This window comes from Eubalaena glacialis, chromosome 10 (genome assembly GCF_028564815.1).
Source record: "Eubalaena glacialis isolate mEubGla1 chromosome 10, mEubGla1.1.hap2.+ XY, whole genome shotgun sequence".
Taxonomy (NCBI): domain Eukaryota; kingdom Metazoa; phylum Chordata; class Mammalia; order Artiodactyla; family Balaenidae; genus Eubalaena; species Eubalaena glacialis.
In genome coordinates this window covers 78,835,546-78,850,067 of record NC_083725.1, presented here as the reverse complement: position 1 = coordinate 78,850,067, position 14,522 = coordinate 78,835,546, and the positions used below count along the sequence as shown (strand labels likewise).

Genomic DNA, 14,522 nt, shown 5'->3' with positions numbered 1-14,522 from the left:
AATCTGATTTGTGGCATTTTGTGTGTCTGATGTTTTATAATCCTGTTCATCACTTTAAAAAATGTCACAGTAATGTCAGAAAGGATACAAAATTCTGTGACTTACTCTGCATGGAATAGATTTAAAGGTCAAAGCTACTCTTTTATGTAGGTTATGGGTGCTTCATGTGTGCTTTCAGAGCAGTAGTGTGAGGAAGCTTGAAGTGGGATGGCAGGACGGCCTCATCCTTATGACAGTAACTCCAGTGATCCAGAGAATTGGGATCGGAAATTGCATAGTAGACCTCGTAAACTTTATAAACATTCAAGGTAGGTAGAAAATGTGTATTTCACATGTCAAAGCTCTGCTAAAACTGATTTTTATGAAGAACCAAACTGCATTTGGTGTGGCAAGTCCTGTCAGAGGATGGGAGCCGGTTTACAAAATATATGAATGTTTGCATTTCTCCTAAATAACTTTGAGGGAAACATTTTTTCCTTTTCTTATATTTGTATTTATATGAATTTTTATTTCTGTTTCTAAATAATGCTAAAATATCCTTAGTTGACCCCATGAATAAATGCTATAGTTAATTTAACTGGGAAGTCTGGCAAGACAGGTTAACTCTTTTTATTTAAAACTCTCTAATACGAATTTATTTTGTGCTCTAAATACATTGTGTATGATAATTTGTAGGCTTTTGTCAGTCTTTGCCTCTGTACATTTTTAACTATGTGAATTTATGTTGTGTTATCATCGTGATCCTAGTAGTAAAATCAGTCCATCAGTGACTCGCCTGGTTCATTTAAAGTTTGCTGCATTAAATGAAGTTCAGTTGAAAAGTTTCAGCCCATTTATACATTATTTTTAAAGCTTTCATTTTGTGCTATGTGACTTAATGGGGAGCACCTCGTTTAGAACACTTTATGATCTGATATTTTAAGGTGTTGACACCTCATAAACCTCACATAACGCAGGTACGTAAGCATGTTTTCATAGAGAGTTGTGCTTTATGAATATTTACTTAGGGGATACTATTGAACATTTAACTTACTTGAATGTAAAATTCTCCTGATCACTGATAACTAATACTAGCTTTATTGAAAAAGAATAAAAACATGCTGTGATATTGAAATCCTTTTTGTAATTTTAAAGAAATGATTCAGCTACTTTTATTAAGCTATATACATGGCTAGAAAATATGAGTGACTAGTACTATTTAAGTCTCCTGACAAGATGTGTACCTTTATTGTGGACTTTTAATGTGGTGAGGTCTAAAATGAAGACATTGAGTTGACTTTATTAATTTATAAGTACACACCAGTGGTGTGAGTATTTTTTGGTTTATTTGTTTTTTTGGTGTGTTTGTGTGTGTGTGTGTGTCCTTCAATTGGTGCTCTAGTTCTTTTTCTCCATCCTGTTTTACATGGATATTTATTTTGTCTTTGAGATTAAAGAGATACTGGTTTTATCTCATTAAATATGGGGCTTTATTTATATCTGATATGTTATATACATTTTTTCAGGTGAATTATATCTTATCCTTGCTAGTTCTTAATATTTTTCTACTGATGTACAAGACTGTGTTGTATATGAAGTCGTGACAAGGTGAAAATAAACTATTGTTTGCTTTATAAAAGCTGTGTGCGTACAATGGGAAAAATTTATTAAAAAACAGTACTTTTTAAATTGCTGTTATTTTACTTCAGTAAAAACAGTTACCATAGCTCTTCTTGATTTCTATAGCATCAGTACCTTTTTGGTGCTCTTTTTAAGTAAGATTGCAGTAGTATTGGTTGTTTAAGTGAAAAATATTAGAGAAGTAAATGAATGCCAATGTATTGATTTTTTTTTTTTTTTTTTTTTTTAATGGAAAGACCATGAAATCCTTTGACCTTATCTTAACCTCATTCGTGGAAGAACTGCCCAAGGGAAAACAGTTTACTTTTTGGGACCTCTTGTTCCTATGAACTTACGAACATGTAACTTCAGATGCTTTAAAAATATATTCAATATGACTTTTTTAAAATGGTAGTTTTTGAATTAATAGTAAATTAATTGAGCTGTATTAAAAACTAACAGCAGCAAGTATTGTTGTGAACCTGTGCTCAGTTCAGGAGAGATTAAGCAGTTCGTCAGGGTACCATCATGGAATGCTTTAATATCCACGTATGGAACAATTAGAGGACAATAGGGCACTAAGCTGTGGTAGTGAGTTGCAGTAAAATAAGAGTTCAGAGAAGGAATCAGCGTCAGTCTGAACAGGTGAAAATGAGACTTGAACTAATCCTTGGATGGTTAGGTAGATGGAGGGCATTCCTGCCAGGGACCTTCTGGAGATTACCTTGACTGGATCTAAAGGATCTAAAGTGAAATACTATTCACTCTGTGAATAGTATTACTGTCCCCATTTAACAGATGAAATAAATGAGGTTAATAAACTTGCCCAAGGCCATCCAACTTGTAAATGACAAGGTTAGAATTTATTAACAAGTTTCTCATTCTTTTTATTTTTTTAAATTTTGAATAACTTATTGTGATACATTTAAAATACATATACAGTAGAGAGAACAGGTATAATGAACCCCTATGTACCCATTCCCCAGCTTCAAGTTATCAACTGATGGCTGATTTTGTTTCATCTATACTTCTGCCTACTCGCATCCTTTTTTTGAATCTTGTGTATTTTATTTAGGGATGTTTGAGTAGAAGGAAGCCAGACTAAACACTGGCTTAAGTTAGGGGTTTATTTTTCTTGTACACAAAAAGGCTTCAGGATATTAGGGTCAAAAGTCTTTGATTTTTCTTGGTGTTTCCTCACAATCACAAGATGGCTTACCATAGTTCCAACTGTCATGTCCACCTTCCAGACAAGGAGGAGGAGGAGGAAGGGAGATGGGGACAATGGAAAAGAGGTTTCATTTATATCAGGAAATTAAATTTCTCAGAAACTTCCAGCGGGCATCTGCTTATATCAACAAATCATTGCCTAGAACTATGTCATATGGTCATCTCTGGATTATGGAGACTGAGAAATATAAGTGCTCCCGTTGCCACCTCAAACAGAATTGGGGATTTAAATTTACAAAAACTAAATGTGTCAGTCTGTTAAGGCTGCTATAACAGAATACCATGGACTGAGTGGCTATATTATAAACAACAGAAATTTATTTCACATGGTTCTGGAGGCTGGGAAGTCCAAAATCAGGGCGCTGGCACATTTGGTATCTGGTAAGGGCTTGCTTCCTGCTTCAGACACCTCACTTTTTGCTGTGTCCTCACGTGGTAGAAGGGACTAGGGATCTTTCTGGGATCTCTTTTATAAAGGTATTAGTCCCATTCATGAAGGCTCTGCCCTCATGAGCTAATCACCTCCCCTCCATATACCATCATGTTGGGGGAATACATATCAACAGATGAATTTTGGAACTAAAAACATTCAGCCTTTAGCAATAAAGAAATACTTTATTGGTTCAGTTTTTGCGGATTTTCAAAAAAGTTGTTTAAATTTGCTTTTTGTTCTGTTCACATATTGGAATAGCCTGCTTTCTAAAATCTTTTTCCTTTGATTTTTTCCCCCTTTACCTTTCCTTATTGGCAAGGATAAAAATAAATTTCTTGAATTATAAAGGTAACAATAATAATTACTATATACATGTGCTTACCTTGGAGGTTTGAGGGTTTGATGGGCATTGCGTTGTGGTTTCTCTTTTACCTAATACAACTTTAAGGTACTTTCTTTTCTGAAGTTTCTTTGAATGTAGATTTAATAAGTATAACACTGATATAAAAGACAAGGCAGGGAAACTGATCTGGGTGTGGATGAAATTCAGGGTGCCTGTGATTCCTCTGCAAGTGCATACAAATGAATTAGATAGCTGAAAAATTACTGAAGTTTATTTCTTTCTGACTAGTAGTTGTATAGTTAATACTTATATTGAGGGGTTTGGTAGCTTGCTGAGAGGTTAAAGATCATTTCAGTTGAAGTTTATTTGGCTTGAGTATGACAACTTTCTTTAAATTAGAAGAGTTTTTGCTATTTAAAAAGGAAAAAGAAAGCACCTTTTCTGTGTAACTGATGTTAAAATGCCTTAGAGTGACAATATGCTAAAAGCTCTTGCATATTTGAATTGGGTCGAATACAACTATTTAAAACTCAGATCTGCAGTCTGCTCAGGTTACTAAAGATAAATGCATCATACATTCAATGTCAGACTTTGCCGCAAGGGTTCATTCCCACATAGAAGTACGCATGCTCCTTTCTTCTGAGACTGCACGAAGATTGAGCTTTCCATTTTCCTTTTTAAGTCACTCTTTAGTCCTAGCAGCAGTTTAGAAATGGAAAAGTTTGGTTGCTTTAAAGAGTAGTTCCTTAGTGGGTTCTTAAAGTACAGATAATATTTTCTCTTCAGTTCTAAAGAGAAGTTTTACTGCCCAGAATAGGTACACAATAAAACATTGAAAGGAAAAAAGAAAGTTAGCTGCATCCTAGTTTTCTAAAACCTGGCAAGCTGGCAGAGCTAGAATTAGCTTTACAGATGGCATTTGGCAACATATCTACATATCACTAAGCCCTCATCTCCTGAGTTTTCTTCATCCTGTCTATCAGTTACAATATCCAATCACTGCACAAAGATGGAGAAGTGGGATGATCACAGCTCACACGATGCTGTTTGGTTAGAAACGTCAGTGCTGCACAACCCACGGCTGAGTCAGTGTCTGTGAGAAAATGAACTGAATTAATATATAGCGGGGGTTGTATCTCTGAACATTTAAAGCCTAAATAACCTCAATAGCATTATTACACAGTAGAGGGAGGAAAGCTAAAGGAAGTCTGTAGACAGGTGAGGTAGGGGGACTGGGAAATTTTCTCATTGTTCAGAGGAATTCTGAAGATGATGGAAATATCAGATGTGCTAAAGTTTCCTAGTAATGCCCAAGGATGCTGACCTGGCTTTCAGTGCTGCATTGTTTGAAAAAGCAGAGTCCCTTTATACTCTGATTTCAAAATTTTTTTCTTGTTTTTGTGTGTCTGCCTTGGCATATACTAAAGTAAGGTGTGTATTCATTTATTACATGATAATGCTGGGTTATAATTCTATACATATATGAGAGAGGTTGAGAGAGATATGTTTGGCCTTTGTTTCATTATGATCATTTATGTTTCTGAATGTTAAAGATCATATGTCTTCATTGTCAGTTTAATGGCAAGTTATTTAAAATAGTGTGTGTTTTTATTGTTTCTATGGGTTTGAGGCTTTGTTTTTTATTTCATTTAAAGTCATAGTAGAATCTTCATGTAATTGAGAATGCATTATGTTTGATATTGTTTCTTATGACTATCATAAAATTTATTTAAGGAAAAACTAATTTTGAAATAATATTTTTGATATATTTGAAAATAAAATTCAAGATAGAGAAATGAAATAATTTCCTAAAGAGGAAGGTGAATGTATTTTTACTTTTGGATGAATTAAGGATTAGTTGAATCACTTTATATATATTTTACCGAACTGAATGTATTTGAATGATAAAGTTTTAACTGGTTAAGATGACTTTTTTCCTAGTTTTTTGGAACACAGGCTCTGAATAGATGATCTAGATACTGCCACTGAAATAGAGAGTAAATCAGATAAGTTTTTGGATTGCTGCAAATTGATTTTCAACCAGAAAATATTTCTAAATGAAGATAATTGTTCTTGCTATGAGATTTTAAGTCTTGACTGGTGACAGTGCTTACTTTATTAGGAAATTTTGGCACAATTTTAAATAATTTGACTAATGGCTTTTTTCTTTTGTCTTCATTATCCCTATCCTACTGAGCCTTCATTTGGTAGGGATTTGGGGGGATATACAACATTTTTAAATTATTTTAAATGTTATTAAGTAGTTTATAACATTCTTTTCCTTGAAATGTCAGGAAATTCTTGTGATTTCCCCCATTTAATTTCTAAAAGTTTGAATGGTCATCTTGATGGTTATCATAACTTATTTGTATAGGTAGGCTAACTGGTGGTATCTTATTTTGGCTTTTTTTTTTTTTTTTCTCCTGGTTTTTGTGTCCAGAAATGTTTTTCTAAGCTTGCTTTAGTAATAGAGTTATAAAAGCAGAAATTTCACGCTAGACTTATACTTTATAGAATTTTTTTTCTCTGGTTTGGCTTATTTTTTAAAAAATAATGCCTGTGTTATTATAAGAGTAATACATATTCATTACATAAATTTGATAGATACAGAAAAGCACGTAGAATAAAATTAAAATGTTCTACCATCAAAAGAAAAACTTTAAATATTTTCGCATATAACCTTTTTTCCCTGTGTATATATAAAAATGTAAATTCACACATATACACTTAAAAATGATTTTGGGATATTACTGTATACACTGTTATATAACCCATCTGTTGTTGTTTTCTTTTGTTTTTTTAATAAAAAGCAAACTTAATCATGAACGTTCCCTTTGTCACGAAAGTCTTCTATAGCATAATTCTTGAGAACTACATAGTGTTTTATATATATATATTTTGTAATTTATTCCACCAATCTGAGTTTTTCTGATTCTTGATCAGAGAAAAGATCAGCTTGATTCTACAGCATAAATTTCTCTAAAAAGGAAGAATGTCTTAAGGAGTTAAGTAAAAATACAGTTTTGATACTTTTCAGAAGGAAAAAGATTCTCAGTGTGATTATACAATGAACTCTTGAAAAATATGCACACTACTTTTAAAACAAAGCAGATAAGATTACCATAACAAAGTATAGAAAATCTTTTTAAAAATCAGGGAAACAGAGCTTAGACAAGCTGAGACATTTAAGAAATGCAAAGGCCAACCAAAAGGGTTTCTTATATTACATTTTAAGAAGATAATCAGTGAAAGTGTAATAATAATGTATGGCAATGAGGGAAGAAAAAAATTCCTCAAGTCTTATTTAGGAGCTTCTTTGTCAGAGAGGAAAAGCAAACCACCACCACCATCAATAATAATAACAAAGCAAACATTTCTAGTAAGGACAGAAAACCAACATGAATATAGAGATAAGTAATGCATCTAGCTAAATGAATTGTCTTCTGGAACATCTTATAGTTAAGGAACTGACTGTAAAATCTTAAAATTATTGATATTATTTGTAGTCTCTAAAGGTTTTAGGAGAATACAAGAAGTACTAAAAGATGAGGGGTTCTAGGCCTGGTTTTGAAAAAGACAGAAGATTTTAGAGCGAAAAATGAAGGATAGTTTATGACTAACTTGAAGGAAAAAAACAGGTTAAAAATGATCCAGAATGGGTTTGCTAAAAATAGATTGTCAGAACAACTTTGATTTTTCTCTGATGCAGTTGGTAGCCTAGTAGCAATATGTATTTGGACTTAAACTTAGGTTTTGGTAAAATCTTTTTTTTTATATCCTTGGGTGAAGGAAAAATGAGTTAGCCACTAGTTGATTGTTTTAATTCATCAACACAGTTTTCATTTTGAAGGATCCTCTCCAAAGGTTATTGATCTTGGAAGGTGGCTTTGTTCTTTGCTTTGTCTTATTGCTCAAATGGAGAAGGCAAATTATCAAATTTATAGGTGACAGTGAAGAAAGAAAGATCGTAAATAAAACACTAAATGATCCATAGTGATCTCCAAGTCTGGATTGTTGGACTAAATTTAAATGAACTTTTGAGGCATATACATAAGGCCTGAAAAACACTAATATACATTAAGTTAGCATGGTCTTATATATAGCATCACATTTGGAAAAGACTTGAGGGTAGTTCTTGGCAGTAAACTTGATATAAAACAAAAGTACAGTATGGCTGCCATCATCCCATCTTCTCCCCTACCACCCTCCCCCCCCCATTTAGAAACCATCTTAATGAATGGAAAGGAAGGTTAGAGTCACTTCAGTACACCAAAGTATTGTCTTTACTTCTTTGTATATTCAGAAGGAAGGATGTGAAGAAATTGGAAGTCTTGTCAGCTTCGGTAACTAAAAATTTAGAGGTCTTGGGGACATCTCTGGTAGATGTTAAGGAATCTCAGAATAAGAGCTGTCTTCAAATATGTGAAGAATTATCATTTGGAAAAGAAACTAGACTCAAGTTTGAGTCAGACTTGTTTAAGGTTAAAAGCATGAGCTCCAAAATTGTATTCCTTTGGTCACATCTCAGGCCTGCCACCTTTAGGCAAGTTGTTTAGCCTCTAAGCTTTCATTTTCTCAACTGTAAAATGGGGATGGTTTTGAGTATTTAATGAAAATATGTGTAAAGTGCTCAGTATTGTGCCTGGCATATACTAAATGCTCAAATGTTAGCATTGTTATTGTTGTTGTAGCAGATAGAATTAAGACAGTGGTTCTCAACCAGAGAGGAGATTTTACCCCTCATTGAGCATTTAGCAATGGCTGAGGACATTTTTGGCTGTTACAACTAGAGGAAGGAGTACTACTAGCATCTAGTGGGTGGAGGCTAATGGGTGGGGGCCAGGAATGTCAAAATGATGACTCTGTCCTCTTTACCTTGTTTTATTTTTCCACATAGCACTTATCAGCATATGATATTTAATATATTTATTTATATATGTTCTATGTTTTTCTACACTAGGATGTATTAATTTTAAGGGCAGAGACTTTCTCGGTTATATCCACCAGGGCTAGAATAATAAGTAGCATATAATAGGTGTTCAGTGACTATTTGGTAGAGTGACTGCATGATAAAACTAAAAACATTGCTAGAGAAGAGGATAGGAATACTTTTAGTTATTATAGGGTATAGTTGTCATTGTGTGTTGCAAGCACCTAATACTTATTGACGAATTAAAACCACAGTATTTTTTAGAAGTAAAAAAGTTAGCAATATAACATTTAGATACTATAACTCCTATTCAGAGACTCCTCAGTTTGGAGAGGTTCTTTCCTAGCAACATCTTCCTTTATTAAAAAAGTTCAAAGTTGAGAAACAAGGTAATGGACGTTTTAAAAACGCAGAAGAAACCTCCAGCTCCTTTGCTGTCTGCATGAAAGTAATTTTTGTCAGTTAGGAAAACCTTTACCTTGATAGTAAAATGTTAAAAGTTTGGCCATTAAGGGTTCCTTTTCTGTCAGAATTTTTAGTATCTAGGTCTTCATTTGACTTCAAAGAAAAGATGCTCTAAGTAGTCATACAACAGTATATCAAACTCCCTTGCTGTTGCTACTGCTTCTGCCTCACTAGAGTTGCTGACATATCTGACAATGGGGTTTTAGGAAGGAGAGAAAGACTAGTATTAAAACTATTCTTGAGCTATACTTCTTGTCTTTTTGGGGGGAAATCTGGGACTTAAGTATCATTTAAAATATTTCTATGGAAAATATGCATCAACATACTTACAGATGACCTTTGAGTAGCCCATTCCTCAGTTGAGAACTGCCCTTTCAGTGATTAGCCTTTGTTTCTTGGGAAACTGATCATAAATTAAGAACAAAAAGCTTATAGAAAAGGCAGATTGACAAAAAAGGGAAAAGAAGGGAGAGAAATTTGCATTAAATATGTTGAAAATAGATTTAAAAGTTTAATTGCATTTCTTTTATCATCACAGTTACTGACACTTAACATGAGGATCAGCAAACATTTTCTATAAAAGGCTGGATAGTAAATATTTTTGGCCGTATGGGCTACATAGTCTGTCACAACTACTCAATTTTGCCATTATGGAGTAAAAGCAGCCATAAGCAATATGTAAATGATGGGTGTGGTGTTCTAATAAAACTTTATTTACAAAATGAGGTAATGGGTTGAATTTGGCTTTGTTTGCCAACTCTTGACCTAACACATTAAAAATACTTGTAAAAATCCCAATTAATGTAAGTTAATTGCTTAAAATATATTAATATAAAATCATTTAAAAGGTTTAGTTAAAAAATCTAAAACATAATATAGACTATAGTAATAGAAATGGCTTATTTTTCCCCAAAGTAATATTGCTTCTTTAATAAGGACAGACTAATTAAAAAAGTGGATGGGAACATCTAATCTGAAATTTACAAAGATGCTTACCTTGTCCTTAAGGAAAGATGCGTTTTGGGGACTTCCCTGGTGGTCTGGTGGGTAAGACTCCGAGCTTGCAAGGCAAGGGGCCCGGGTTCGATACCTGGTCCAGGAACTATATCCCGCATGCATGCAGCAACTAAGAAGCCTGTGTGCCACAACTAAGACCTGGTGCATACAAAATAAATAAATAATTTTTTTAAAAAGAAAAGAAAAAAAAAGACACACTAAATAGCCCCCATCACCAGGCTGCTAGCCTTAAAAAAAAAAAAAAAATGTGTTTTTAAAAGCTTGATTAAGTGTTTAAAACACCTCGTAAACTGTAAAGCTTCATGTCTATATCTCTACAGACACACAAACACACACACGGAAGTATTTGACAAGGAATAAACAATTGTCACAGGAAATGCTTAGATGTTATATATATCCTGAAACTTCAGCTAAATTCAACAAACATTAATAAGGTGTACCAGGTTATGATGTTAGTTGCTGGAAGTGTTTAAAGATAAATAATTCCTCAAAGCAGGAAAGTGATACAAGGTTGTACCCTGTGTATACTACACAAGGGTGCCATATATAAGTGAGTACTACTTACTTTGTAGATATTTTAGTTTTATGTATTTGTTACAACAATTTTCTGTTAGCAGCAGTGCTTGTAAATATCATTTATTTCTGGAAATTTTTCATGTATTATTTCTTTGATAACTTACTCCTCTTTGTTTTCTCTGTTCTCTCTGGAACATATCAGTATATATTTGAATGGTGACCTCCTTCCTCTAATTTTCTCGTCCTTTCAGTCTCATTTTTCATTTCTTTTTCTTTTATTCCCAGTTTTTTCTTTCAACCCTTCTAGTAACCTTTTAAAATTCCTGCTCTTGTGTTTGAATTTCTAAGAACTCTTTTTCATTCTCTAATTAAAAAAAAAACAAAGTTCCTGTCCTTGTTTTATGGATACATTTTTAAATAGGACTGAGTTTATTGATTACAGTTTTGCTTTCTTTTTCCTGTCTCTACATTGTTTATTGCCTTTTTTGGTTACGTTTATTAAACTTATTGTGAAATAGTTTTTGATTTACAAGATATTTTTAAAAAATTGTACAGTGAGTTCCTGGGTACTCTTCACCCAGCTTCCCCTCAATGATAACATCTCACATAAGTGCATCAAACTAGGAAAATGACATTGGTACAGTACTATAACTGACTATAGACATCAGTTTTTATATGCGCTTTTTCTGGTATATATTCTGTGATAGTTTATCACATATAGATTTGCATAACTACCACCACAATCAGGATACAGAACTTGTGCATCACCACAGAGAAACTCCTGCATGCTACCCCTTTAGAGTATACCCATTCCCCATCCCTAATCTCTGACAACCCCTGATTTGTTCTCCATCACTGTAATTTTGCCATTTTGAGAATGATATATAGATGAAGTCAGATAGGATGTAAACTTTGGGGTTTAAGTTTTTTCATTCAGCATAATGCCTTTGGGATCTATCACATTGTTGAACATGTCAGTAGTTTGTTCTTTTTTAATTTCTGAGTACTATTCCACTGTATGTATGCACCACAGTTTATCCATTCAGAGAGTGGCATGGTTTTTGTTATAAACTTTGCAATAATTGTTGGATTTAAAAAATTCTATATATATTACTTTAGTTTTATTACTCCCAACCCCCATAGGAGGCCGTAGTTTCACTGAACAAAATGATAGAGACACTAAAATTTCTCTTTAATTCTTAGGAACCTGTCTACCTTTGGAAGCTGTTCATGTATTTAGAATTTTTAAACAAATTAGGTGGCAAAGTCACATGCGGAAATTCATGCAGAATTAATATTCTAAAGTTGGCTATAAATAGATACTTGCTTCTGAGAGTGACTATTTTAGTAAGATTTAAAAACTTTTGGAGAGACTTATTGCCTATTGATTTATCAATACTTTATGCTTCAAAGAATGATTTTTTTTTGTAGAATTTTATTTTTTTTTATACAGCACGCTCTTATTATCCATTTAAAAAAAATTTATTTATTTATGGCTGTGTTGGGTCTTCGTTTCTGTGTGAGGGCTTTCTCTAGTTGTGGCAAGCGGGGGCCACTCTTCATCACGGTGCGTGGGCCTCTCACTGTCGCGGCCTCTCTTGTTGCGGAGCACAGGCTCCAGACGCACAGGCTCAGTAATCGTGGCTCACGGGCCCAGTTGCTCCGCGGCATGTGGAATCTTCCCAAACCAGGGCTCGAACCCGTGTCCCCTGCATTGGCAGGCAGATTTTCAACCACTGTGCCACCAGGGAAGCCCCAGGTATCCATTTTATACATATTAGTGTATATATGTCAATCCCAATCTCCCAATTCATCACACCACCACCACCACCACCCCTGCCACTTTCCCCCCTTGGTGTCCATACGTTTGTTCTCTACATCTGTGTCTCTATTTCTGCTCTGCAAACCGGTTCATCTGTACCATTTTTCTAGATTCCACATATATGCGTTAATATATGATATTTGTTTTTCTGACTTGCTTCACTCTGTATAACAGTCTCTAGATCCATCCACGTCTCTACAAAGGACCCAATTTTGTTCCTTTTTATGACTGAGTAATATTCCATTGTATATATGTACCACATCTTCTTTATCCATTCGTCTGTTGATGGGCATTTAGGTTGCCTCCATGACCTGGCTATTGTAAATAGTGCTGCAGTGAACATTGGGATGCATGTGTCTTTTTGCATTACGGTTTTCTCTGGGTATATGCCCAGTGGTGGGATTGCTGGGTCATATGGTAATTCTATTTTTAGTTTTTTAAGGAACCTCCATACTGTTGTCCATAGTGGCTGTATCAGTTTACATTCCCACCAACAGTGCAAGAGGGTTCCCTTTTCTGCACACCCTCTCCAGCATTTGTTATTTGTAGATTTTCTGATGATGCCCATTCTAACTGGTGTGAGGTGGTACCTCATTGTAGTTTTGATTTGCATTTCTCTAATAATTAGTGCTGTTGAGCAACTTTTCATGTGCTTCTTGGCCATCTTTATGTCTTCCTTGGAGAAATACCTATTTAGGTCTTCTGCCCATTTTTGGATTGGGTTACTTGTTTTTTTAATATTGAGCTGCATGAGCTGTTTATATATTTTGGAGATTAATCCTTTGTCCATTGATTTGTTTGCGAATATTTCTCCCATTCTGAGGGTTGTCTTTTCTTCTTGTTTGTAGTTTCCTTTGCTGTGCAAAAGCTTTGAAGTTTCATTAGGTCCCATTTGTTTATTTTTGTTCTTATTTCCATTACTCTAGGAGGTGGATCAAAAAAGATCTTGCTGTGATTTATGTCAAAGAGTGTTCTTCCTATGTTTTCCTTTAAGAGTTTTATAGTGTCCAGTCTTAAATTTAAGTCTCTAATCCATTTTGAGTTTATTTTTGTGTATGGTGTTAAGGAGTGTTCAAATTTCCTCCTTTTACATGTAGCTGTCCAGTTTTCCCAGCACCACTTATTGAAGAGACTGTCTTTTCTCCATTGTGTATCCTTGCCTCCTTTGGCATAGATGAGTTGACCATAGGTGTGTGGTTTTATCTCTGGGCTTTCTGTCCTGTTCCATTGATCTATATTTCTGTTTTTGTGCCAGTACCATACTGTCTTGATTACTGTAGCTTTGTGGTATAGTCTGAAGTCAGGGAGCCTGATTCCTCAAGCTCCGTTTTTTCCCCTCAAGACTGCTTTGGCTATTCGGGGTCTTTTGTGTCTCCATACTAATTTTAAGATTTTTTATTCTAGTTCTGTAAAAAATGCCATTGGTAATTTGATAGGGATTGCATTGATTCTGTAGATTGCTTTGGGTAGTATAGTCATTTTCACAAAATTGATTCTTCCAATCCAAGAACATGGTATATGTCTCCATCTGTTGGTATTATCTTTAATTTCTTTCATCAGTGTCTTTTAGTTTTCTGCGTACAGGTCTTTTGTCTCCCTAGGTAGGTTTATTCCTAGGTATTTTATTCTTTTTGTTGCAGTGGTAAATGGGAGTGTTTCCTTAATTTCTCTTTCAGATTTTTCATCATTAGTGTATAGGAATGCAAGAGATTTCTGTGCATTAACTTTGTATCCTGCAACTTTACCAAATTCATAGATTAGCTCCAGTAGTTTTCTGGTGGCATCTTTAGGATTCTGTATGTATAGTATCATGTCATCTGCAAACAGTGACAGTTTTACTTCTTCTTTTCCAATTTGTATTCCTTTTATTCCTTTTTCTTCTCTGATTGCCGTGGCTAGGACTTCCAAAACTATGTTGAATAATAGTGGTGAGAGTGGGCATCCTTGTCTTGTTCCTGATCTTAGAGGAAATGCTTTCAGTTTTTCACCATTGAGAACGATGTTTGCTGTGGGTTTGTCATATATGGCCTTTATTATGTTGAGGTAGGTTCCCTCTTTGCCCACTTTCTAGAGTTTTTATCATAAATGGGTGTTGAATTTTCTCAAAAGCTTTTTCTGCATCTATTGAGATGATCATATGGTTTTTATTCTTCCATTTGTTAATATG

At 34.3% G+C, this 14,522-nt stretch overlaps 1 protein-coding gene across 5 annotated transcripts in view; it reads left to right on the top strand.

Moving 5' to 3' along the window:
• BTBD10 (BTB domain containing 10) overlaps positions 1-14,522 on the top strand; it is a 78,062-nt gene that overhangs the window by 33,668 nt on the left and 29,872 nt on the right. Inside the window, exon 2 of one of the 5 annotated variants that reach the window (XM_061203048.1) lies at positions 184-308. The exons of 3 other annotated variants lie outside the window; for them this stretch is intronic. In XM_061203048.1, coding sequence (XP_061059031.1) covers positions 208-308 — 101 coding nt within the window. In that variant the 5' untranslated portion in view covers positions 184-207. Of the gene's footprint in view, positions 1-178; positions 309-14,522 lie in introns of all 5 variants that reach the window. One more of the 5 variants, XM_061203047.1, reaches the window with a different exon arrangement.